The 18,530-nt window shown below is 37.2% G+C and overlaps 1 protein-coding gene across 4 annotated transcripts in view; it reads left to right on the top strand.

Moving 5' to 3' along the window:
* Window positions 1-18,530, top strand: part of LOC105469996 (5'-3' exoribonuclease 1) — a 135,049-nt gene that overhangs the window by 92,547 nt on the left and 23,972 nt on the right. For 2 of the 4 annotated variants that reach the window (XM_011721682.3, XM_011721678.2), the window contains exons 33-36: window positions 2,065-2,173; window positions 14,310-14,371; window positions 16,784-16,906; window positions 17,333-17,492. In XM_011721682.3, coding sequence (XP_011719984.2) covers window positions 2,065-2,173; window positions 14,310-14,371; window positions 16,784-16,906; window positions 17,333-17,492 — 454 coding nt within the window. The remainder of the gene's footprint in view (window positions 1-2,064; window positions 2,174-14,309; window positions 14,372-16,783; window positions 16,907-17,332; window positions 17,493-18,530) is intronic. The other 2 variants (XM_011721680.3, XM_011721681.2) reach the window with 2 other exon arrangements.

Genomic DNA, 18,530 nt, shown 5'->3' with positions numbered 1-18,530 from the left:
CTGGCACATAATAGACACTCAGACAATACTTGTTCTATCCTAATGTTCTAATTCCTCTCCTTAGAGTCAAAATCACCCATAATGTACTGCTGTAGGCCAAAGTCCCACCAGCCATTGTGCCATGATGATAGAAATCTCATGCCATTTTGACTCTTAATAACTGAAGAGCTGGCCAGTTGCAGTGGCTCACACCTGTAATCCCAGCACTTTGGAAGGCCAACGTGGGTGGGTCCGTGGAGCCCAGGAGATCGAGACCAACCTGGGCAACATGGCAAAATCCCATCTCTACAAAACAATACGAAAATTAGCCAGACATGGTGGCACATGCCCATAGCCCCAGCTACTCAGGAGACTGAGGCAGAAGGATTGCTTGAGCCCAGAAGTCGAAGGTTGCAGTGAGCCAAGACCATGCCACTGCACTGCAGCCTGAGTGACAGAGCAAATACCCTGTCTCAAAAACAAAAAACAAAACTGAAGAACCTTGGGCTGGGCACAGTGGTTCATGCGTGTAATCCCAGCACTTTGGGAGGCCAAGGCAGTAGGAACACTTAAGCCCAGGAGTTTGACACCAGCCTGGGCAACATAATAAGATCCCTGTCTCTACAAAAAAATAAAAAATAGATTTTTTAAAAACTGAAGAGCCTTGAGTGTTTCTATCCATGTGACCTCATTAGATCTTCCTTGGTACTCCCATGCATATCACAACTATTTTGGAGCTTGCCCACTACCAGCAAGGACATGTTGTGTCTCCGTACCCAGTGTCCATTTGTCTGTGCTGAGAAGAAAGTAAATAGGGCCTACCAAAAGCAAAACTGTGAAATAATTCATTTGTATTGACCTTCTCTAGCCTCCACTTTTGCTGCTTCTTGCTGCTTCAACTGTGGGAAATTGTCTGTCTCTTTTTGCATTCAGGCCTATGCAAAAATGAAAGGATCTGATAGAATCTTCATATGAAACTTATGCCATTTTGCTAATTCTGTCTATTTATGAACTGTCTCAATTACTGTAACTTTATAATCAGTCTGGCTATCTAGTAGTGAAGTCTTCCATCATTTAAAAACCTCGACAATATAAATATTAATAAAAATCAGGTATTGGGATTGTTATTAATCCCAATAAAACATGGGATTAATAAAATTAACATGGAAGGGAATGTAAGTGGGCTAACATCCTCAATTTTCATAATATAGAGCCAGAAATGATAACCTTTTTAAAATTTTTGATGGAAAAGTTTAACCATAATGATATCAAGTAAATAGAATGAATGAACCCACCAGTACTCATTCCCTACCTTGCTCTAGTCCAGTACTATTTCTTCTATAACCCCTGCTCATTTCCCACCTCCACCTACCCATTGGATGGGATTATTTTGAAGCAAATCTAGGGGGATTTTTAGAGACTGATATTTCTGTTGTGAAGAAACATTTACCTAAAGTTTAGTATTTTGTTTGGTTTCTGCTTTTGTTAACATCAAGCAAAATTAGATTTAATTATTTTATTGAAAGGAGCATTTTTGTCTAGGTGCGGTGGCTCATGCCAGTAATCCCAGCACTTTGGGAGGCCAAGTTGGGAGAATTGCTTAAGGCCAGGAGTTTGAGACCACCCTGACCAACATGGTGAAACCCCGTCTCTACTAAAACTACAAAAACTAGCCAGGCATGATTGTACTCACCTGTAGTCCCAGGTACTCAGAAGGCTGAGCCATGAGAATGACATGAACCTGGGAGGCAGAGGTTGCAGTGAGCCGAGATTGCGCCACTGCACTCCAGCCTTGGTAACAGAGCAAGAATCTGTCTCAAATTTTAAAAGTAGCATCTTTATAAAATGATTGTTTTCTTTATATCTTGCAAACGAATGCATAGAAAAAATAGAATGATGATCATTATGTTAATGAGTCTGGTGGTAGAGTTCAAGTGACTTTCGAAGTCTGTATACTTTTCTATATTAAGTTTTTTTCTAAGGAACTATATAATTTATAAAAATAATGTAATTATTAAAAGTTGAAGATAATAAGTAGTTATAATATTAATATTTTGTTTAATTTATAAGAATTTTAATTTTCAGGGTGCAGTGCTACCTCAAGAAATAAGCCAAGTAAACCAACATCATAAATCTGGCTTTAATGACAACAGTGTTAAATATCAGCAAAGAAAACATGACCCTCACAGAAAATGTAAGTTTTAAATTAGAAAGGTGTACTTGTGTGTGCTATCTGCTTCTTTTTTAAAAAAATAAACAATTTTATTGAGATATAATTCACATACCATAAAGTAAATTCATTCTTTTAAAGTATTCAGTAAGTGGTTTTTTGTATTTTCACAAAACTTTATAACCAACACCACCATCTAAATTTAGAAAATTTTTGTCACCTGAAAAAGAAGCACCATACCTATTAGCAGTCACTCCTCCAGGCCCTGGCAACCCATAGTTTACTTTCTGCCTCTATTGATTTGCCTGTTCTAGACACTTTATATAAATGGAATCAGAAAATATATGAACTTTTATGACTGACTTCTTTCACTTGTGTATTTTCAAGATTTATCTATGTTGTAGCATGTACAGTTGGCCCTCCGTACCTGTGGGTTCCACATCCATGGATTCAACCAACTGAGGATCAAAAACATTCAGAAAAGACAGAGTGTGGTGGCTCATGCTTGTAATCCCAGCACTTTGGGAGGCCAAGGCAGGCAGGTCACTTGAGCCCAGAAGTTCAAGACCAGCCTGGAAAACATGACAAAACCCTATCTCTACCAGAAATATAAAAATTAGCCAGGTGTGGTGGCATGCACCTGTAGTCCCTGCTATTCAGGAGGCTGAGGTGGAAGGACTGCGTGAACCTGGCGGAGGTTGCAGTGAGCTAAGATCGGCCACTACACTCCAGCCTGGGTGACAGAGTGAGACCCCTTCTCAAAAAAAAAAAAAAAGAGGATGATTGTGTCTGCTCTGAACATGTGCACACTTTTTAATCTTATTCCCCTAAACAACACAGTATGACAACTATTTACACAGCATTTACCTTGTATCAAGCATTGTAAGTAATCTAGAGATTATTTAATATATAAGGAGTATGTGTGTAGATTGTATGCAAATACTACACTATTTTCTCTAAGGGACTTGAGTGTATGTGGATTTTGATAGCCACAGGAGGTCCTGGAAGCAATCTTCCACAGATACGGAGGGACAACTGTATCAGTACTTCATCCTTTCTTATGGCTGAGTAATATTCCATTGTATGAATGCTACGTTTTGTCTATCTGTTCATCCATTTGTAGACATGGAGGTTGTTTCCACATTGGGGCTATAGTGAATAATGCTGCTATGAATATCTGTGGAAAAGTTTTTGTGTGAACATATGTTTTCAGTTCTCTTGGGTGTATGCATATGAGTGAAATTACTGAGTTGTATGGTGGTAACTCTTAAGTTCAGCTTTTTGTAGAACTACCAAATTGGATATTACCATTTTACCTTTGTACCAGCGATGTGTGAAGGTCCAATTTCTCCACATCCTTCACAACAGTTGTTATTGTCCCTCTCTTTGACGATAGTCATCCTAGTAGGTATGAGGTGGAATGTCCTTGTGATTTTCATTTGTAATTTATTAATAACTAATAATGTTGATTATCTTTCATGTGCTCAACATGCTCACTTACTAACTGTATATCATCTTTGGAGAAATGTCAATTCAAATCCTTGGTTCATTTTTGAATTGGATTTTTTATCTTTTTTCTTGATTTGTAAGAGTTCTTTATATATGCTAGATATTACATGCTTCTTGGATATGTGATTTGCAAATTTCTCCCATTCTGTGGGTTTTCTGTTAACTTTCTTTATACTCTCCTGAAACACAAAAATTTTAAATTTTTACGAAGTCCAATTTATGTGTTTTTTTCTGCTTTGTCTTTGGTTGCTTGTACCTTAGGTGTCACATCTGAGAAACCATTCCCTAATCCAAAGTCACAAAGAGTTACAGTGTGTTTTCTTGTAAGAATTTTACTGTTTTAGCTCTTAGATTTGGGTCTCTTTCCATTTTAAGTAAAAGTTTATACATGATATGATATACAAGTTCATATTCATTCTCCTACGTACGGATATCCATTTATCCAAACATTGTTTGTTAAAAAGACTACTCTTTCCCCATTGAATTTTCTTGACACCCCATTGAGTAGTCTTGGCACCCTTGTCAGAAATTATTTGATTATAGAGCCAGGCATGCATCTGTAGTACCAGCTGCCCAGGAGTCTGAGGCAGGAGGATTGCTTGAACCGAGGAATTTGAGTCCAGCCTGGGAAACAGTAAGACACCATCTCATTTTTAAGAAGTAGTTGACTTTAGATGTATGGGTTCATTTCTGGACTCTCAATTCCATTCCACTAATGTATATGCCTGTCCTTATGTGAAATACAGAGTCTTGATTACTGTAGCTTTGTTGTAAGTTTTGAAATCAGGAAGTTTGAGCCCTCTTTGTTCTTCTTTTTCAGGATCGTTTTCTCTATTCTGGGTCTCTTGCATTTCCATACGAATTTATGATCATCTTGCTTATTTCTGCAAAAATGGTAGATGGAATTTTCATAGGGATTGCATTAAATCTGTAGGTTACTTTGGGTAGTATTGTCATCTTAACAGTATTAAGTCTTCCTGTCCATGATCCATGAACACAAGATGTCTTTCCATTTATTTAGGTCTTTAATTTCTTTCCATGATGTCTTGTAGTTTTCAGTTATACAAGTCTTACACTTTTTTGTTACGTTTATTTCCAAATATTTTACTCTTTTTCATGCTTTTTTCAATGGAACTGGGTTGTTAATTTTATTTTTTGATTGTTCATTGCTGTTATAGACATAAAACTGATTTTTGTATATTGATCTGGACACTTTCCTGAACTGTTCATTAACCCTAATTTTTTGTGGCTTCTGCAAATAGAGATAGTTTTACTTTTTCCTATATAATCTCAATGCCTTTTATTTCTTTTCTTGCCTAATTGCTGTGTTTACAACAACTAGTGCAGTGCTGAATAGAAGTGGTGAGGACATGCATCCTTGCCTTTTATTTGTTTTTTATCTTTTATTTTTAATTTTTGTGGATATATGGTAGGTGTATATATTTATGGGTTACATGAGATATTTTGATACAGGCATGCAATGCATAATGATCACATCAGGGTAAATAGGGTATTCATCACCTCAAGCATTTATCTTTTATGTTAGAAACAATATAATTATGTTCTCTTATTTATTTAAAAAGATATAATTATTTTGATTATAGTCACCCCATTATGCTAGCAAATACTAGGTCTAATTCATCTATTTTTTGTACCTGCTAACTATCCCCATTCTCCCCGCCCCACTGCTCTTCCCAGCCTCTAGTAACCATCCTTCTACTCTCTATCTTCATGAGTTCAATCGTTTTTAATTTTTAGCTCCCACAAATAAATGAGAGCATGTGAAATTTGTCTTTCTGTGCCTGGCTTATTTCACCTAACATATGATCTCCAGTTTGATCCATGTTGTTGCAAATGACAGGATCTCATTCTTTTTTATGGTCAAATAGTACTCCATTATGTATATGTACCACATGTTCTTTCTTCACCTGTTGATGGACACTTAAGTTGTTTCCAAATCTTGGCTATTGTGAACAGTGCTGCAACAAACATGAAAGTGGAGATAATCTCTGCAGTATACTGATTTCCTTTCTTTGGGGTATATACCCAGCAGTGAGATTGCTGAATTATTTGGTAACTCTATTTTTAGTTTTTTACAAAACCTCCAAATTGTTTGCCAGTGTTTGTACTAATTTACCTCCCCACCAACAGTATACAGCGGTACCTTTTTCTCCACATCCTCGCCAGCATTTGTTACTTCCTGTTTTTGGATAAAAGCCATTTTATCTGGCGTGACATGATATCTCATTATAGTTTTGATTTGCATTTCTTTGATGATCAATGATGTTGAAAACCTTTTCTTTTTTTCTTTTCTTTTTTTTTTTTTTTTTTTTAAGACAGAGTTTCGCTCTCGTTGCCCAGGCTGGAGTGCAGTGGTGCGATCTCAGCTCACTGCAACCTTCGCCTCACTGTTTCAAGCAATTCTCCTGCCTCAGCCTCCCGAGTAGCTGGGATTACAGGCGTGTGCCACCACCCTTGGCTAATTTTTGTATTTTTAGTAGAGACAGGGTTTCACCATCTTGGCCAGCTGGTCTCGAACTCTTGACCTCGTGATCCATGTGCCTCGGCCTCCCAAAGTGCTGGGATTACAGGCGTGAGCCACCACATCCAGCTGAGCACCTTTTCATATACCTGTTTGCCATTTATGCCTCTTGTTTTGAGAAAAGTCTGTTTGAAGCTTTTGCTCATTTTTTAATGAGATTATTAGATTTTTTTCCTAGAGAGTTGTCTGATCTCCTTATATATTCTGGTTATTATCCATCTTATCAGATAGATAGTTTGCAGATATTTTTTCCCATTCTGTGTATTGTCTCTTCATGTTGTTGATTGTTTCCTTTGCTGTGTAGAAGTTTTTTAACTTGATGTGATCCTATTTGTTTATTTTTGCTTTGGTTGTCTGTGCTTGTGGGGGACTAGTACTCAAGAAATCTTTGCCCAGTCCAGTGTCGGAGCTTCCCCAATGTTTTCTGTTAGTAGTGTCATACTTTAGGCTTAGACTTAAGTCTTTAATCCAGTTTGATTTTTGTATATAGCAAGAGATGGAGGTCTAGTTTCATTTTTCTGCACATGGATATCCAGTTTTCCCAGCACCATTTATTGAGGAGGCTATTCTTTCCCCAATGTATGTTCTTGGTGCGTTTGTCAAAAATGAGATGTGTGGATTTATTTCTGGGTTCACTGTTCTGTTCCACTGGTCTGTGTGTTTGTTTTTATGTCAGTGCCATGCCGTTTTCATTACCATAGTTCTGTAGTATGATTTGAAGTCAGGTAATGTGATTCTTCCAGTTTTGTTCTTTTTGCTCCGAATACCTTTGGCTATTCTGGGGTTTTTGTGGTTCCATGTAAATTTTAGGATTGTTTTTTCTATTTATGTAAAGAATGTCATTGGTATTTTGACCGGGATTGCATTGAATCTATAGATCCTTTGAGTAATAGGACGTTTTAACAATATTGATTCTTCCAGTCTGTGAACCTTGGAATGTCTTTCTCTTCTTTTGTGTCGTCTTCAATTTCTTGCATCAATGTTTTATAGTTTTCATTGTAGAGAACTTGTACTTCTTTGGTTAATTCCTACATAATTAGTTTTATCTGTAGCTATTGTAAATGGAATTACTTTCTTGATATCGTTTTCAGATTGTTTGCCGTTGACATATAAAAATGCTACTGATTTTTGTATGTTGATTTTGCATCCTGAAACTTTACTGAATTTATCAGTTCTGATAGTTTTTTGGTGGAGTCTTCAGGTTTTTCCAAATATTGTTTATTTCCCATCTGGAAGGTCTGTACAATGCTGAAAGTGGAATGTTGATGTCTCCAGCTATTACTATATTTGGATTTATCTCTTTCTTTAGTGCCAATAATATTTGCTCTATATACCTGGGTGCTCCAGTGTTGGATATATATTTTTTTACAATTGTTTTTATACAGATGTTGTATCCTCTTGCTGAATTGACCACTTTATCATTATATAATGATCTTCCTTGTGTCTTACTGTTTTTGTCTTGAAATGCATTTTGTCTAATATATAAGTATAGCTAACCCCTGCTCCATTTTGGTTTCCATTGACATTGGATAACTTTTTCTATCCCTTTATTTGTCTGCATGTGTCTTTATAGGTCACGTGTGTTTCTGTTAGGCAACAGATCATTGGGTCTTCTTTTTTTTTTAATCCATTCAGCCACTGTGTGTCTTTTCTTTTTTTTTTTTAAGTTGACAGCAGGACTTTATTATGGTATTTATCAGCATATATATAAAGCACACTTTTCAGTTCCTTTTTATTTTTATTTTTATTTATTTATTTTTTTTTTTGAAAAGAGAAAAGGATTTATTGTCTACAAACATAATTACAATAAGCTCAATTCAAAATGGTGATTAAATTTTAATAAAGCCCATGGAGGGTGGTCTTCTTGCTGAGAAGGGGAGTGAGATGTATTTATAGAAGAAAGGGCTATTTCCCTCTACATCCTGACCCTGACGTGTCAAGGGTGAGTGTTGCACAAGTAGTTTTCATGCCTCAATTTTTATTCCAGACAATTCTTTTCATTAGAGAGTTTAGTTCATTGACATTCAGTGTTATTATTGACAAGTGAGGACTTCCTCCTGCCATTTTGTTATTTGTTTTCTGGTTGTTTTTTGGTCTTCTCTTCGTCCTTTCCTGACTTCGTTTTAGTGAAGGTGATTTTTGCTGGTGGTGTGATATAATTTCTTGCTTTTTATTTTTTGTGTATCTGTTTATGTTTTTGATTTGAAGTTATGAGTCTTGCAAATACTCTTATAACCCATTATTTTTAACAACTTAACACTTAACACTGCTTGCATAAACAAAAAGAAAACTAATAAAAAATCTGTAATTTAACTTCATCCTGCCGCTTAATATTTTGCTGTTTCTATTTATATCTTACTATATTGTCTATGCCTTGAAAAGTTGTCAGTTATTATTTTTCATTGGTTCATCAGTTATAATAATATAACACACCATACAGTGTTGTATTATATGTTTTTCTGTGTACTTACTGTTACCAGTGAGTTTTGTGCCTTCAAATAATGTCTTATTGCTCGTTAACATTTTTTGCTTTCTGATTAAAGTACTCCCTTTAGCATTTCTTGTAGGGCAGATGTGATGTTGATGAAATTCCTCAGCTTTTGTTTGAGAAAGTCTTTATTCTTCCTTCATGTTTGAAGGAATTTTTTTTTTTTTTTTTGGTCAGGTATACTATTATAGGATAAAAATTTTTTTCTTTCAGCTCTTTAAATACGTCATGCCACTGTCTTCTCACCTGTAAGATTTGCACTGAAAAGTCTGCTGCCAGATGTATTGTAGTTCCATTGTATGTTATTTGTTTCTTTTCTCTTGCTGCTTTATGATCTTTTCTTTATCTTTGACCTTTAGGAGTTTGGTTATTAAATGCCTTGAGGTAGTCTTCTTTGGGTTAAATCTGCTTAGTATTCTATAACCTTCTTGTCCTTGGATTTTGATACCTTTCTCTAGGTTTGAGAAGTTGTGTGAAATTATCTCTTTGAATAAACTTTCTACCCCTCTTTCTCTACCTTCTTTAAGGCTTAATAACTCTTAGATTTTCCCTTTTGAGGCTGTTTTCTAGATCTTGTAGACGTGTTTCATTCTTTCTTATTCTGTTTTCTTTTGTCTTCTGTGTGTGTGTGGTTGGTTGTTTGTTTGTTTGTTTTTGAGATGGAGTTTCGCTTTTGTTGCCCAGGCTGGAGTGCAATGGTGCAATCTCAGCTCACCGCTTCCTCTGCCTCCCGGGTTCAAGCAGTTATCTTGCCTCAGCCTCCTGAGTAGCTGGGGTTACAGACATACGCCACCACGTCTGACTAATTTTGTATTTTTAGTATAGACGGGGTTTCTCCATGTTGGTCAGTCTGGTCTCGAACTCCCAATGTCAGGTGATCCACCTACCTCAGCCTCCTAAAGTGCTGGGATTACAGGCATGAGCCACCGTGCCTGGCCTATGTATTTTCAAATAACCCGTTCAAGCTCACTAATTCTTCTGCTTAATCAGTTCTGCTATTATGAGACTCTGAAACATTCTTCAGTATATCAGTTGCTTTTTTCAACTCCAGAATTTCTGCTTGATTCTTTTTAATTATTTCAATATCTTTGTGAAATTTATCTGATAGAATTCTGATTCTTTCTCTATGTTATCTAGAATTTCTCTGAGTTTCCTCAGAACAGCTATTTGGGGATTTTGTTTGTTTGTTTTTATTTTTTGTTTTTGTTTTTGAGGCAGGGTCTTGCCCTGTTGCTGGAGTGCAGTGGTACTATTACGTCGCACTGCAGGCTCAACCTCTTGGGCTCAATCAGTCCTCCCACCTCAGCTTCCCAAAGTGCTAGGATTACAGGCATGAGCCAACGCACGTGACCAAAACAGTTATTTTGAATTCTCTGTCTGAAAGGTCACATATCTGTGTTTCTCCAGGATTGGTCCCTGGTGCCTTACTTAATTTGTTGAAGTTATGTTTTTTGCTGGATGGTCTTGATGCTTGTTGACATTCATTGGTGTCTGGGGATTAAAGAGTTAGATACTTCTCATAGTCTTCAAAGTCTAGGCTTGTTTGTAGCAGTCCTTCTTGGGAACACTTTTTAAGTATTTGAAATGACTTGGATTTTGTGATCTAAGCCGTATCTACATTAAGGAGCACCTCTAGCCCAATAATTCTGTGGTTCTTAGAAAATCAGAGGTACCGTCTTGGTGGTCCTGGAGAAGATTCAAAAGAATTCTCCAGATTCCCAGGCAGACTCTTGTTCTCTTCCTTTACTTTCTCCCAAACAAGTGGGGTCTCTCTCTCTCTTTCTGAGCCACCTGGGCTTGGGGATGGGGTGACACAGGTACCCCTGTGGCCACCACCACTGGGACTCCACTAGGTCAGACCTGAAGCCACCACAGTACTGGATCTCGCCCGCAGCCCACCATACCCGGCTGTCACCTGTGTTTACTCAAGATCCTAGTGCTCTATAATCAGTAGATGGTGAAACCAGCCAGGCTTGTGTCCTTCCCTTTAGGGAAATGTGTTCCCTTAGGTCCCAGGTAGATCCTGAGGTGCCATCCAGGAGATAGGGACTGGATTTAAAAACCTTAGAAATCTACCTTGTGTTGTACTGCAGCTAAGCTGGCCCTGAAACCTTGAGACATTACCCTTCCCACTCTTCCCTTCACTTTCTGCAGTCAGAGGAGTATTTCCCTGTGGCCATCACCAACCACACACCCATGGGGAGTACTGCTAGGCTGTTGCTAATGTTCTCTTAAGGCCCACGGGCTCTTCAGTCAGCTTGTGATAAATGCTGCCTGGCCTGGGACTTACCCTTCAGGGCAGTGGAGTTCCCTCTGGCCCAAGGCAGGTCTAGAAATGCCATCTAAACCACACCCTGGAATTGGGGACCCTGAGAGCCCACTTAGTGCTCTGTCCCACTTGGCAGAGCTGGTACCTAAGATGCAAGACAAAATCTCCTCTACTTTTCCCTCTGTTTTTCTCAAGTAGGACTCTCTCAGCATAGCCACCACAGCTGGGCATGTGCTAGGTCTCTTACGAAGCCAGCATGTCTCAGAGTCTCATCCAAGGCATATGGGTACTACCTGGTATCGCTGCTGGTTGTTTCGGTCCCAAGGGTTCTTTAGTTAACAGGTGGCAAATCCTGCCAAGACTGGGTTCTTCCCTTGAGGACTGTAGGTTCCCTTCTAGCCCAGGGCATGTCTAGAGATGTCATCCAGGAGTGCTACGGCCTGGAATGGGATCTCATGACTCTGACACAAGCCTTACTGAGTTGGTATCCAAGATACAAAAGTCCTCTTTACTCTTCCGTTTTCTTTCCTCAGAGAGGGATGTCTTTTGGAGCCTCAAGCTGTTTTGCCTGGGGTTGGGGGAGTTGGGGGAGTGGTGGCAAAAGCATTCCCTTAGCTGCCCCAGCAAGAGTCTCAGTAAGTCACATGCCTAGCAAATCCAAGGCTGCAAGCCCAACTCAGCACTAGGATGTATAGTCCTTGTGGCCTTGACAGCCTTTCAGGTTTATTTAGAGCTCCAAAGCACTTCAGTCTATGGGGGCAAGGCTTGCAGGTACTCAAGTTCCCACTGCCTTTTTTCTTGAATAAACACTCCCTAGATTGCTGCAAGCCTTTGGTTAACTTCTGTGGTTCTGAAAATATGAATTCTGCTAATTTATGTCCATTCTCTTGTTGCTTTTATGGAGGAGAGTATTTCTGGAGGTCCTTACTCTGACATTTTTGCTGATGTCCCTTCCCTAACTACTTGAGATAAATCTTAGAGTGATCCAGTTACTTTTCTACTTATAAACACTTACCTATTATATACTCCAAATTATATTACAGGCTTTTCTTTAAAATAGGTGCAAATGTTTTAATATTCTCTCTTACATAATTTATATATTTATACTCTTTAAATTTATTCAGTAGTGTCTACTGTGTTCAGGCACAGTCAGGAATGAGAATCTTCATCCTGTAGTAATTATTTCTCTTCCCTTGACCAAAGTATTTCCAAATATCAGAAAATTATTCTTTATGTTCAAATTATGATTCGTTTATTGATTCAACTACTATTTATTGAGTACAAGGCACTGTCCTAGATGCTGAGGATATATAACTGAAAAAGAAGACAGATTTTCTGACCTCTTAGAGTATAATGGCGTTTACACTCTAAGATGGAGACCGATAATAAGCAAGTAAACAGTAAATCTCATAATCTGAAGTAATGATAAGTGCTATGATGAAAAGTAAAACAGATTAAGAGGATAGAGTGACAGGGGTGCTCTTTTAAATTGGGTTTACAAGAAAGGTCTTTCTGAGGAGATGAGATTCCAGCAGAGACCCTAATAAAGGGTTCAAGAAGGCATGAACTGTGCAAAGCTAGCTGAAGAACTTTCCAGTAAAGGAAATATCAAGTGCAGAGCCCTGAGTCTAACTTATTATATTTTATATATGCATGACACTTTATTTATCTGTATATTATAGGTAGTAAAATCTTTTAAACATTTTTTCTAAAAAGCTGTTTTCAAAAAAATTTTGTGGTTTTTAACTTTGGTTCAGTTTGGTAACTGCTATACCTTTTTTAATACCAGTATCTATATGTTATTTTGGTTTATTTTACTCTTTAAGTTAAATACAGATTAATGTCCCTGTAATCTGATAATGATAAATATAGCATAAAGGTGTTATATTCAAATGGATTTTAATTTTTCTTCAAATTAATATTTACATAAATGTATGTAAACGATTTGAGTTATGCGGAGTTTCAATTAGTTTTCTTTTGTGTATGTCTCAACAAATATTCACTGTCAAGGCATGTCCGCTCACATTTTCTTTTCCTTTGTTTCATAAGATCACTTTCTTCCTTTCCTCTCTTCCTTACCTCCATTACCTTCCTTTCCTCCCCTTCCTCCCCTTCTCTATTCCTCTCTCACCCTTCCTTCTCCCCTTTGTGCTTCCTTCCCCTGTCTCTGATCGCATTCCCTCCCTCCCATGCCCTCCTCACTATTCCCCTTCCCCTGCTTCTTTCCTCAGTCTTTCTTTTTTAATATTCCCTCCCTCCCTCCCTCCCTCCCTCCCTTCCTTCCTTCCTTCCCTCCTTCCTTCCTTCCTTCCTTCCTTCCTTCCTTCCTTCCTTCCTTCCTTCCTTCCTTCCTTCCTTCCTTCCTTCCTTTTTCTTCTTCTCTTTCCACCCACCTTTTTATTTTTCCAGGCTGGCTTAATGAACAGTCTAGTGATAGAAAGTGGTAAAAATAAGTTATAGTAGATCTATATAATCCTGTATATCCAGTATAATAGAATATTATGCAATAATTTCAAAGTATGTTTTTTGTGCTTCTTCAAATCTACCTCATGCCCCTCGTATTCTTCATCTTCATATTCTGTCATTTACCAAATCCTATGAAAGTAATCTCTCAGATTCATCCTTTGCTATCTCCTTCATCTTCACATCCTGTCATTAGCTGAATCCTAGAATTTTTCAAATTCATTATTTTCGTTTATCCTACCATCCCCCAATTTCCCCTTAACAGGGCTATTCAAATAGCTGCCTGAGTTGGTCTTGTATTATTATTCTATCTAGCCAATAGGCTATTGCCATATTTTAATCATCCTAAAGCACAGTTCTCATCAGATTACTACCTGCTCAAAAACTCTCTGTTATTGGCTGCCCATTGCCTACCAACTTAATATAATAGCACAGTAACTTGCAAATTAAGGCTCTAACCTGCTCAAAAACTCTCTGTTATTGGCTGCCCATTGCCTACCAACTTAATATAATAGCACAGTAACTTGCAAATTAAGGCTCTAACCTGCTTTTTTAGTTCTCTTAAGCTCCACTTTACTCCTTAACTTTCTGCTTCCATGTCTTTTTTCCCACTATTTCCTTTGCCTGGAGTACTTAACTTCTTAGTCTGCCCTTTAGAAACCTACCATCCTTCGAGGCCCAATTCAGATGCCACCTTTCCATTTTCACTACTCTTATCTAAGTGTCTCTTCTCCCCCTTATCTATATTATAAATTCCTTTAAGTTCAAAGACTGTGTCTTAAAATTATCTGAGTTTTTAACACAGTGCCTTGCTATTATAAATATTTGGTAGTTTTAATTGTGCAGTAAATACTTCCATTTATGAAAATTTCTGTTTTCTTGTCTCTAGTTAAAGAAGAGGGTAAGAGTCCTAAAGCTGAGTGTTGGTCCCAAAAAATGTCCAATAAGCAGGTAAGCTTCCTTAAAATCAAATTTCTGGTTACCAGTTTCTTAATGCAATTTGTGGCTCTGTAGCATTGTACTGAATTTCTAAACCTTTTCAACCAAATTTATAAGATATGGGACCAGAGGGTCACTGAAGTTAAGCTGACAGTCACTTGGATGGGAGTTTGTACACCTAAAGTCCCAGATTTGGAACTAGAAGCACCTGAAATCCTGATTCTCTCATTTAATAGTTGGGTGGCCTTGAGCAATTCACTTTACCTCTCACAGTCTCAATTTTCTCATCTTTAAGTGGAGATAAAAATATCAATCTCTTGGCCAGGCGCGGTGGTTCACACCTGTAATCCCAGCACTTTGGGAGGTGGGTGGATCACCTGAGGTCAGGAGTTCAAGACCAGCCTGGCCAACGTGGTGAAAGCTTGTCTCTACTAAAAATACAAAAAAATCAGCCAGGCGTGGTGGCATGTGCCTGTAATCCCAGTTACTTGGGAGGCTGAGGCAGGAGAATCACTTGAACCCGTGAGGCGAAGGTTGCAGTGAGCCGAGATTGTGCCACTGCACTCCAGCCTGAGCAACAGTGAGAATCTGTCTCAAAAAAAAAAATTAATCCCTTGTAGTTGCTCCCAGTATATATGGTCTTTGATGTGTGTGTGTGTGTGTGTGTGTATACACATATATATACACACGTAGACATTATATATGGTCTTATATATACACATAGACATATATATATGGTCATATATATACACACACAGACGTGTATGGTCTTACATATATATGTTCTTATATATATACACACACATATATACCATATATATGACATATATATGGCCTTTTATATGTATATATTTACACACACACTTATATATAATATGGAAATATATGTTTACATATACAGTTGAAGTACATGGAACAAAATGGCAAACTTAGGCTAAATTCTGTGGAATTAGATTGGTGTGGGGGAAGCTGAGATCATTTATATTTTACTTTATATAGTCTCTGCTGTTTACAAGGATTTTGTATACATTTTATAATGAAAGAATAACAAAGTTTTGATCTAAAAAAATTTGACGTGTATTTATTAGATGTGTACTTTTCTGTATGCCTATCATATTTTAATATATATTTTTAAAAATTGATCTCTTATAGTAATATATTAAATTTATAAACAGTGTCTTAGCTAAATATTTGGAACATAACAGGTAGTAAATGGAACCCATTAATGTTTAGATACCAGTAAACGATTTAATTACTTGACTTTTAAGGCCCTCTCCTTTTGAAACCTATACTGTAATTTCCTTTCTTCTGGAAAAGGGATTGATAAACTTTTTGTGCAATAGACATCTTTGGTGAAACCCATGGACTTTTGGCGAAGCCATTAATATTCTCAGAACAGTATTTTTAATGCTAAAATAAAATACATACGGTTTTAAAGAAAACCAGTTATACTGATATACAATTAGAATCACCAGTGTTGTGGTTTTCGTAGTTGATTTGGGCTGCTGTAATAACAATACCACAGACTAGGTACATTTGAACAATAAACATTTATTTCTCACAGCTCTGGAGTCTGAGAAGTCCAAGATCAAGGCACTAGCAGAATAATGTCTTTAATGCTAAAAAGATTTAAAAGAAAACCAGTTATATTGAAATACAGTTAGAATCTGGTAAAGTGCCATTGTCGGGTGGGGTCTCCCTTTCTGGCTTGCAGATAATGCGTCTTCTCATAATCTAATATGATGGAGAGAAAGAGCTCTATTCTCTTTCTCTCATATAAGGACACTAATACCATCATGGGTGTTGCACCCTGAAGACCTCATCTAAACCTAATTACCTATCAAAGGCCCCACCTCCTAATATGATCCCATTAGGAGTTAGGATTTTAACAGAAGAATTTTGGGGGAATACAAACATGCAGACCATGTAAGTGGTTTGTTGCCTATATTCATAATTGCAGGAAATGCTAAATCTCATTTAGAGGTTAATGAAGATAAAGGTGTAATTTTCCCCATCCAAGTTTATAGGCACCCTTTTCTTACGATATAAAAGGGAAAATAGAACATAAAATTTTTTGCAACAATTCATTTAGAACACTATTACATGTTAACTATAAATATATTTGCACAAAAAGTTTATTCTTACTTTTTTTGTAGACTTTGGAAGGGCCTACCAAATATGATATTAAGCTATCAAAGAGAAATGAAAGTCCAGAAGTCTCAGAAACCCAAAAGGTTGTGACTGGTTATTCAAATGCTATTGTTACAGTAAAAAACTATTTATTCAAATTCTCTTCCCAAACTTTTAACACCTGGGAAGATGGTTGAGTGAAATTGAATGACCATTTTTGTATATAAAACTCAGCTTTTTGTGTGTTCTTGTGTTATACTTTCATCTTCATGCCCAAAATATTTATTCTTTTAGCCTAATTCTGGAATTGAGAACTTTTTAGCGTCTTTGAATATCTCCAAAGAAAATGAAGTACAGTCATCTCATCATGGGGAGCCTCCAAGTGAAGAGCATTTGTCACCACAATCATTTGCCATGGTTCGTATTTTCTAGGAACTTTCTTACTATGGTAATTTCTCGACTGTTGACCATGCAGACATCCCATGCAAGTGTTCAAACACTTCCCTCGTGGAGGCTGGTATGTTACATCATTATTGTCATCTTGTGAGGAAGCCAGGCTGCCCTGGGCAATTTAGCCATACTTTTTCTCTTTAGACCACAATTCCCCTGCTTTTCAAACATTGCTACTAGGTAACTGGGGTAAAAGTTAAGCAGGAGGATAAGTATCATTTCTATATCAGAAATGTGGGTGGTGGGTTTTTTTCAGTTTCTATCTGAATGTAGTTAGTGTCTTAATTTTTAACAATGGAATTCTTTCCAAGAAAGATCAGTAAGTTCTATAACTCTAATGTTGACTTTCTTCGCTTCACCCTCACCATCTCCATGTGAATCATTTTCAAAAAGAAGGGAACACGGATGCTTAAAGAAATTCTAAAAATTGATGGCTCTAACACTGTGGACTGTAAGAATGAAATGAAACAGATTGGTAATGAAATCCCTGTTTCCTCTATTAGAAGAGATGAATATGGATTACCCTCTCAGCCTAAACAAAGTAAGAAATTAGGTAGGTAAACTAAATACTATTACCAATAATATCATTTTAAAAATTCATTTGGTTCTTTTTATTGGGTACTTTTAAAGATAAAACTACTTTTATTTTAATTAATTTGTTTGTTTGAGAGATGGTGTGTCCCCATATTGGCCAGGCTGGTCTCAAACTTCTGACCTCAGGCAATCCTCTCACCTCAGCCTCCCAAAGTGCTGGGATTACAGGTATATGCCACCACATCTGGCCCAAAACTACTTTTATTCTTAAAACTATAATTTTTATACTTGTTTCAGTTATATAATAATGTAACTGGCCAGGTGTGGCTCATGCCTGTAATCCCAGAACTTTGGGAAGCTGAGGCAGGCAGATCACTTGAGCTCAGGAGTTCAAGACCAGCTGGGCAACATGGCAGAAACTTCATCTCTGTAAAAAATAAAAAAGTTAGCGGGTGTGGTGGCTTGTGCTACTGGGGAGGCTGACATGGTAGGATTGCTTGAGCCCAGGAGGTGGAGGTTGCAGTGAGCCAAGATCATGCCACTGCACTCCAACCTGGGCAACAGAGACAGACCCTGTCTCAAAAAAAAAAAGAAAAGAAAAAAAGAACAGTAATAATATAACCATGTAACCAGTAGATCTACAGTCACTAAATGTCTTCTTGTGATTACTTAATTGTAGTGTTATAGATATTCATTCTGTAGACATCCAAACCTTTAAAAGTTTGCACATTCTAGCTTTTGTCCTCAGTAATTTAAAAATGATCATGTAACTTCAATACATTATTTAACTTTTCTGAAATCTTGTTTGTTATTTATAAAATAATACATTGCAAATTACTTGTGACAGTTATATAACATGTATAAATATAAAGCAGTTAGCACTATGTCCAACACATTGTAGGTGCTAATAATTGATACTAATATGTTAAAATAGCCGTTGTAAAAATAGAAAAATCTACAAAATCGATTAAAAATAATTAATAGAGTTAGATATAGGAAAGTGGGTCATAATCTTAAGTCTGTAAAGCCTATAACATAACATGTGGCACATAACTGG

Source organism: Macaca nemestrina, chromosome 2 (assembly GCF_043159975.1).
Source record: "Macaca nemestrina isolate mMacNem1 chromosome 2, mMacNem.hap1, whole genome shotgun sequence".
In the NCBI taxonomy this organism is placed as follows: domain Eukaryota; kingdom Metazoa; phylum Chordata; class Mammalia; order Primates; family Cercopithecidae; genus Macaca; species Macaca nemestrina.
This window is presented reverse-complemented; position numbering and strand designations above follow the sequence as displayed.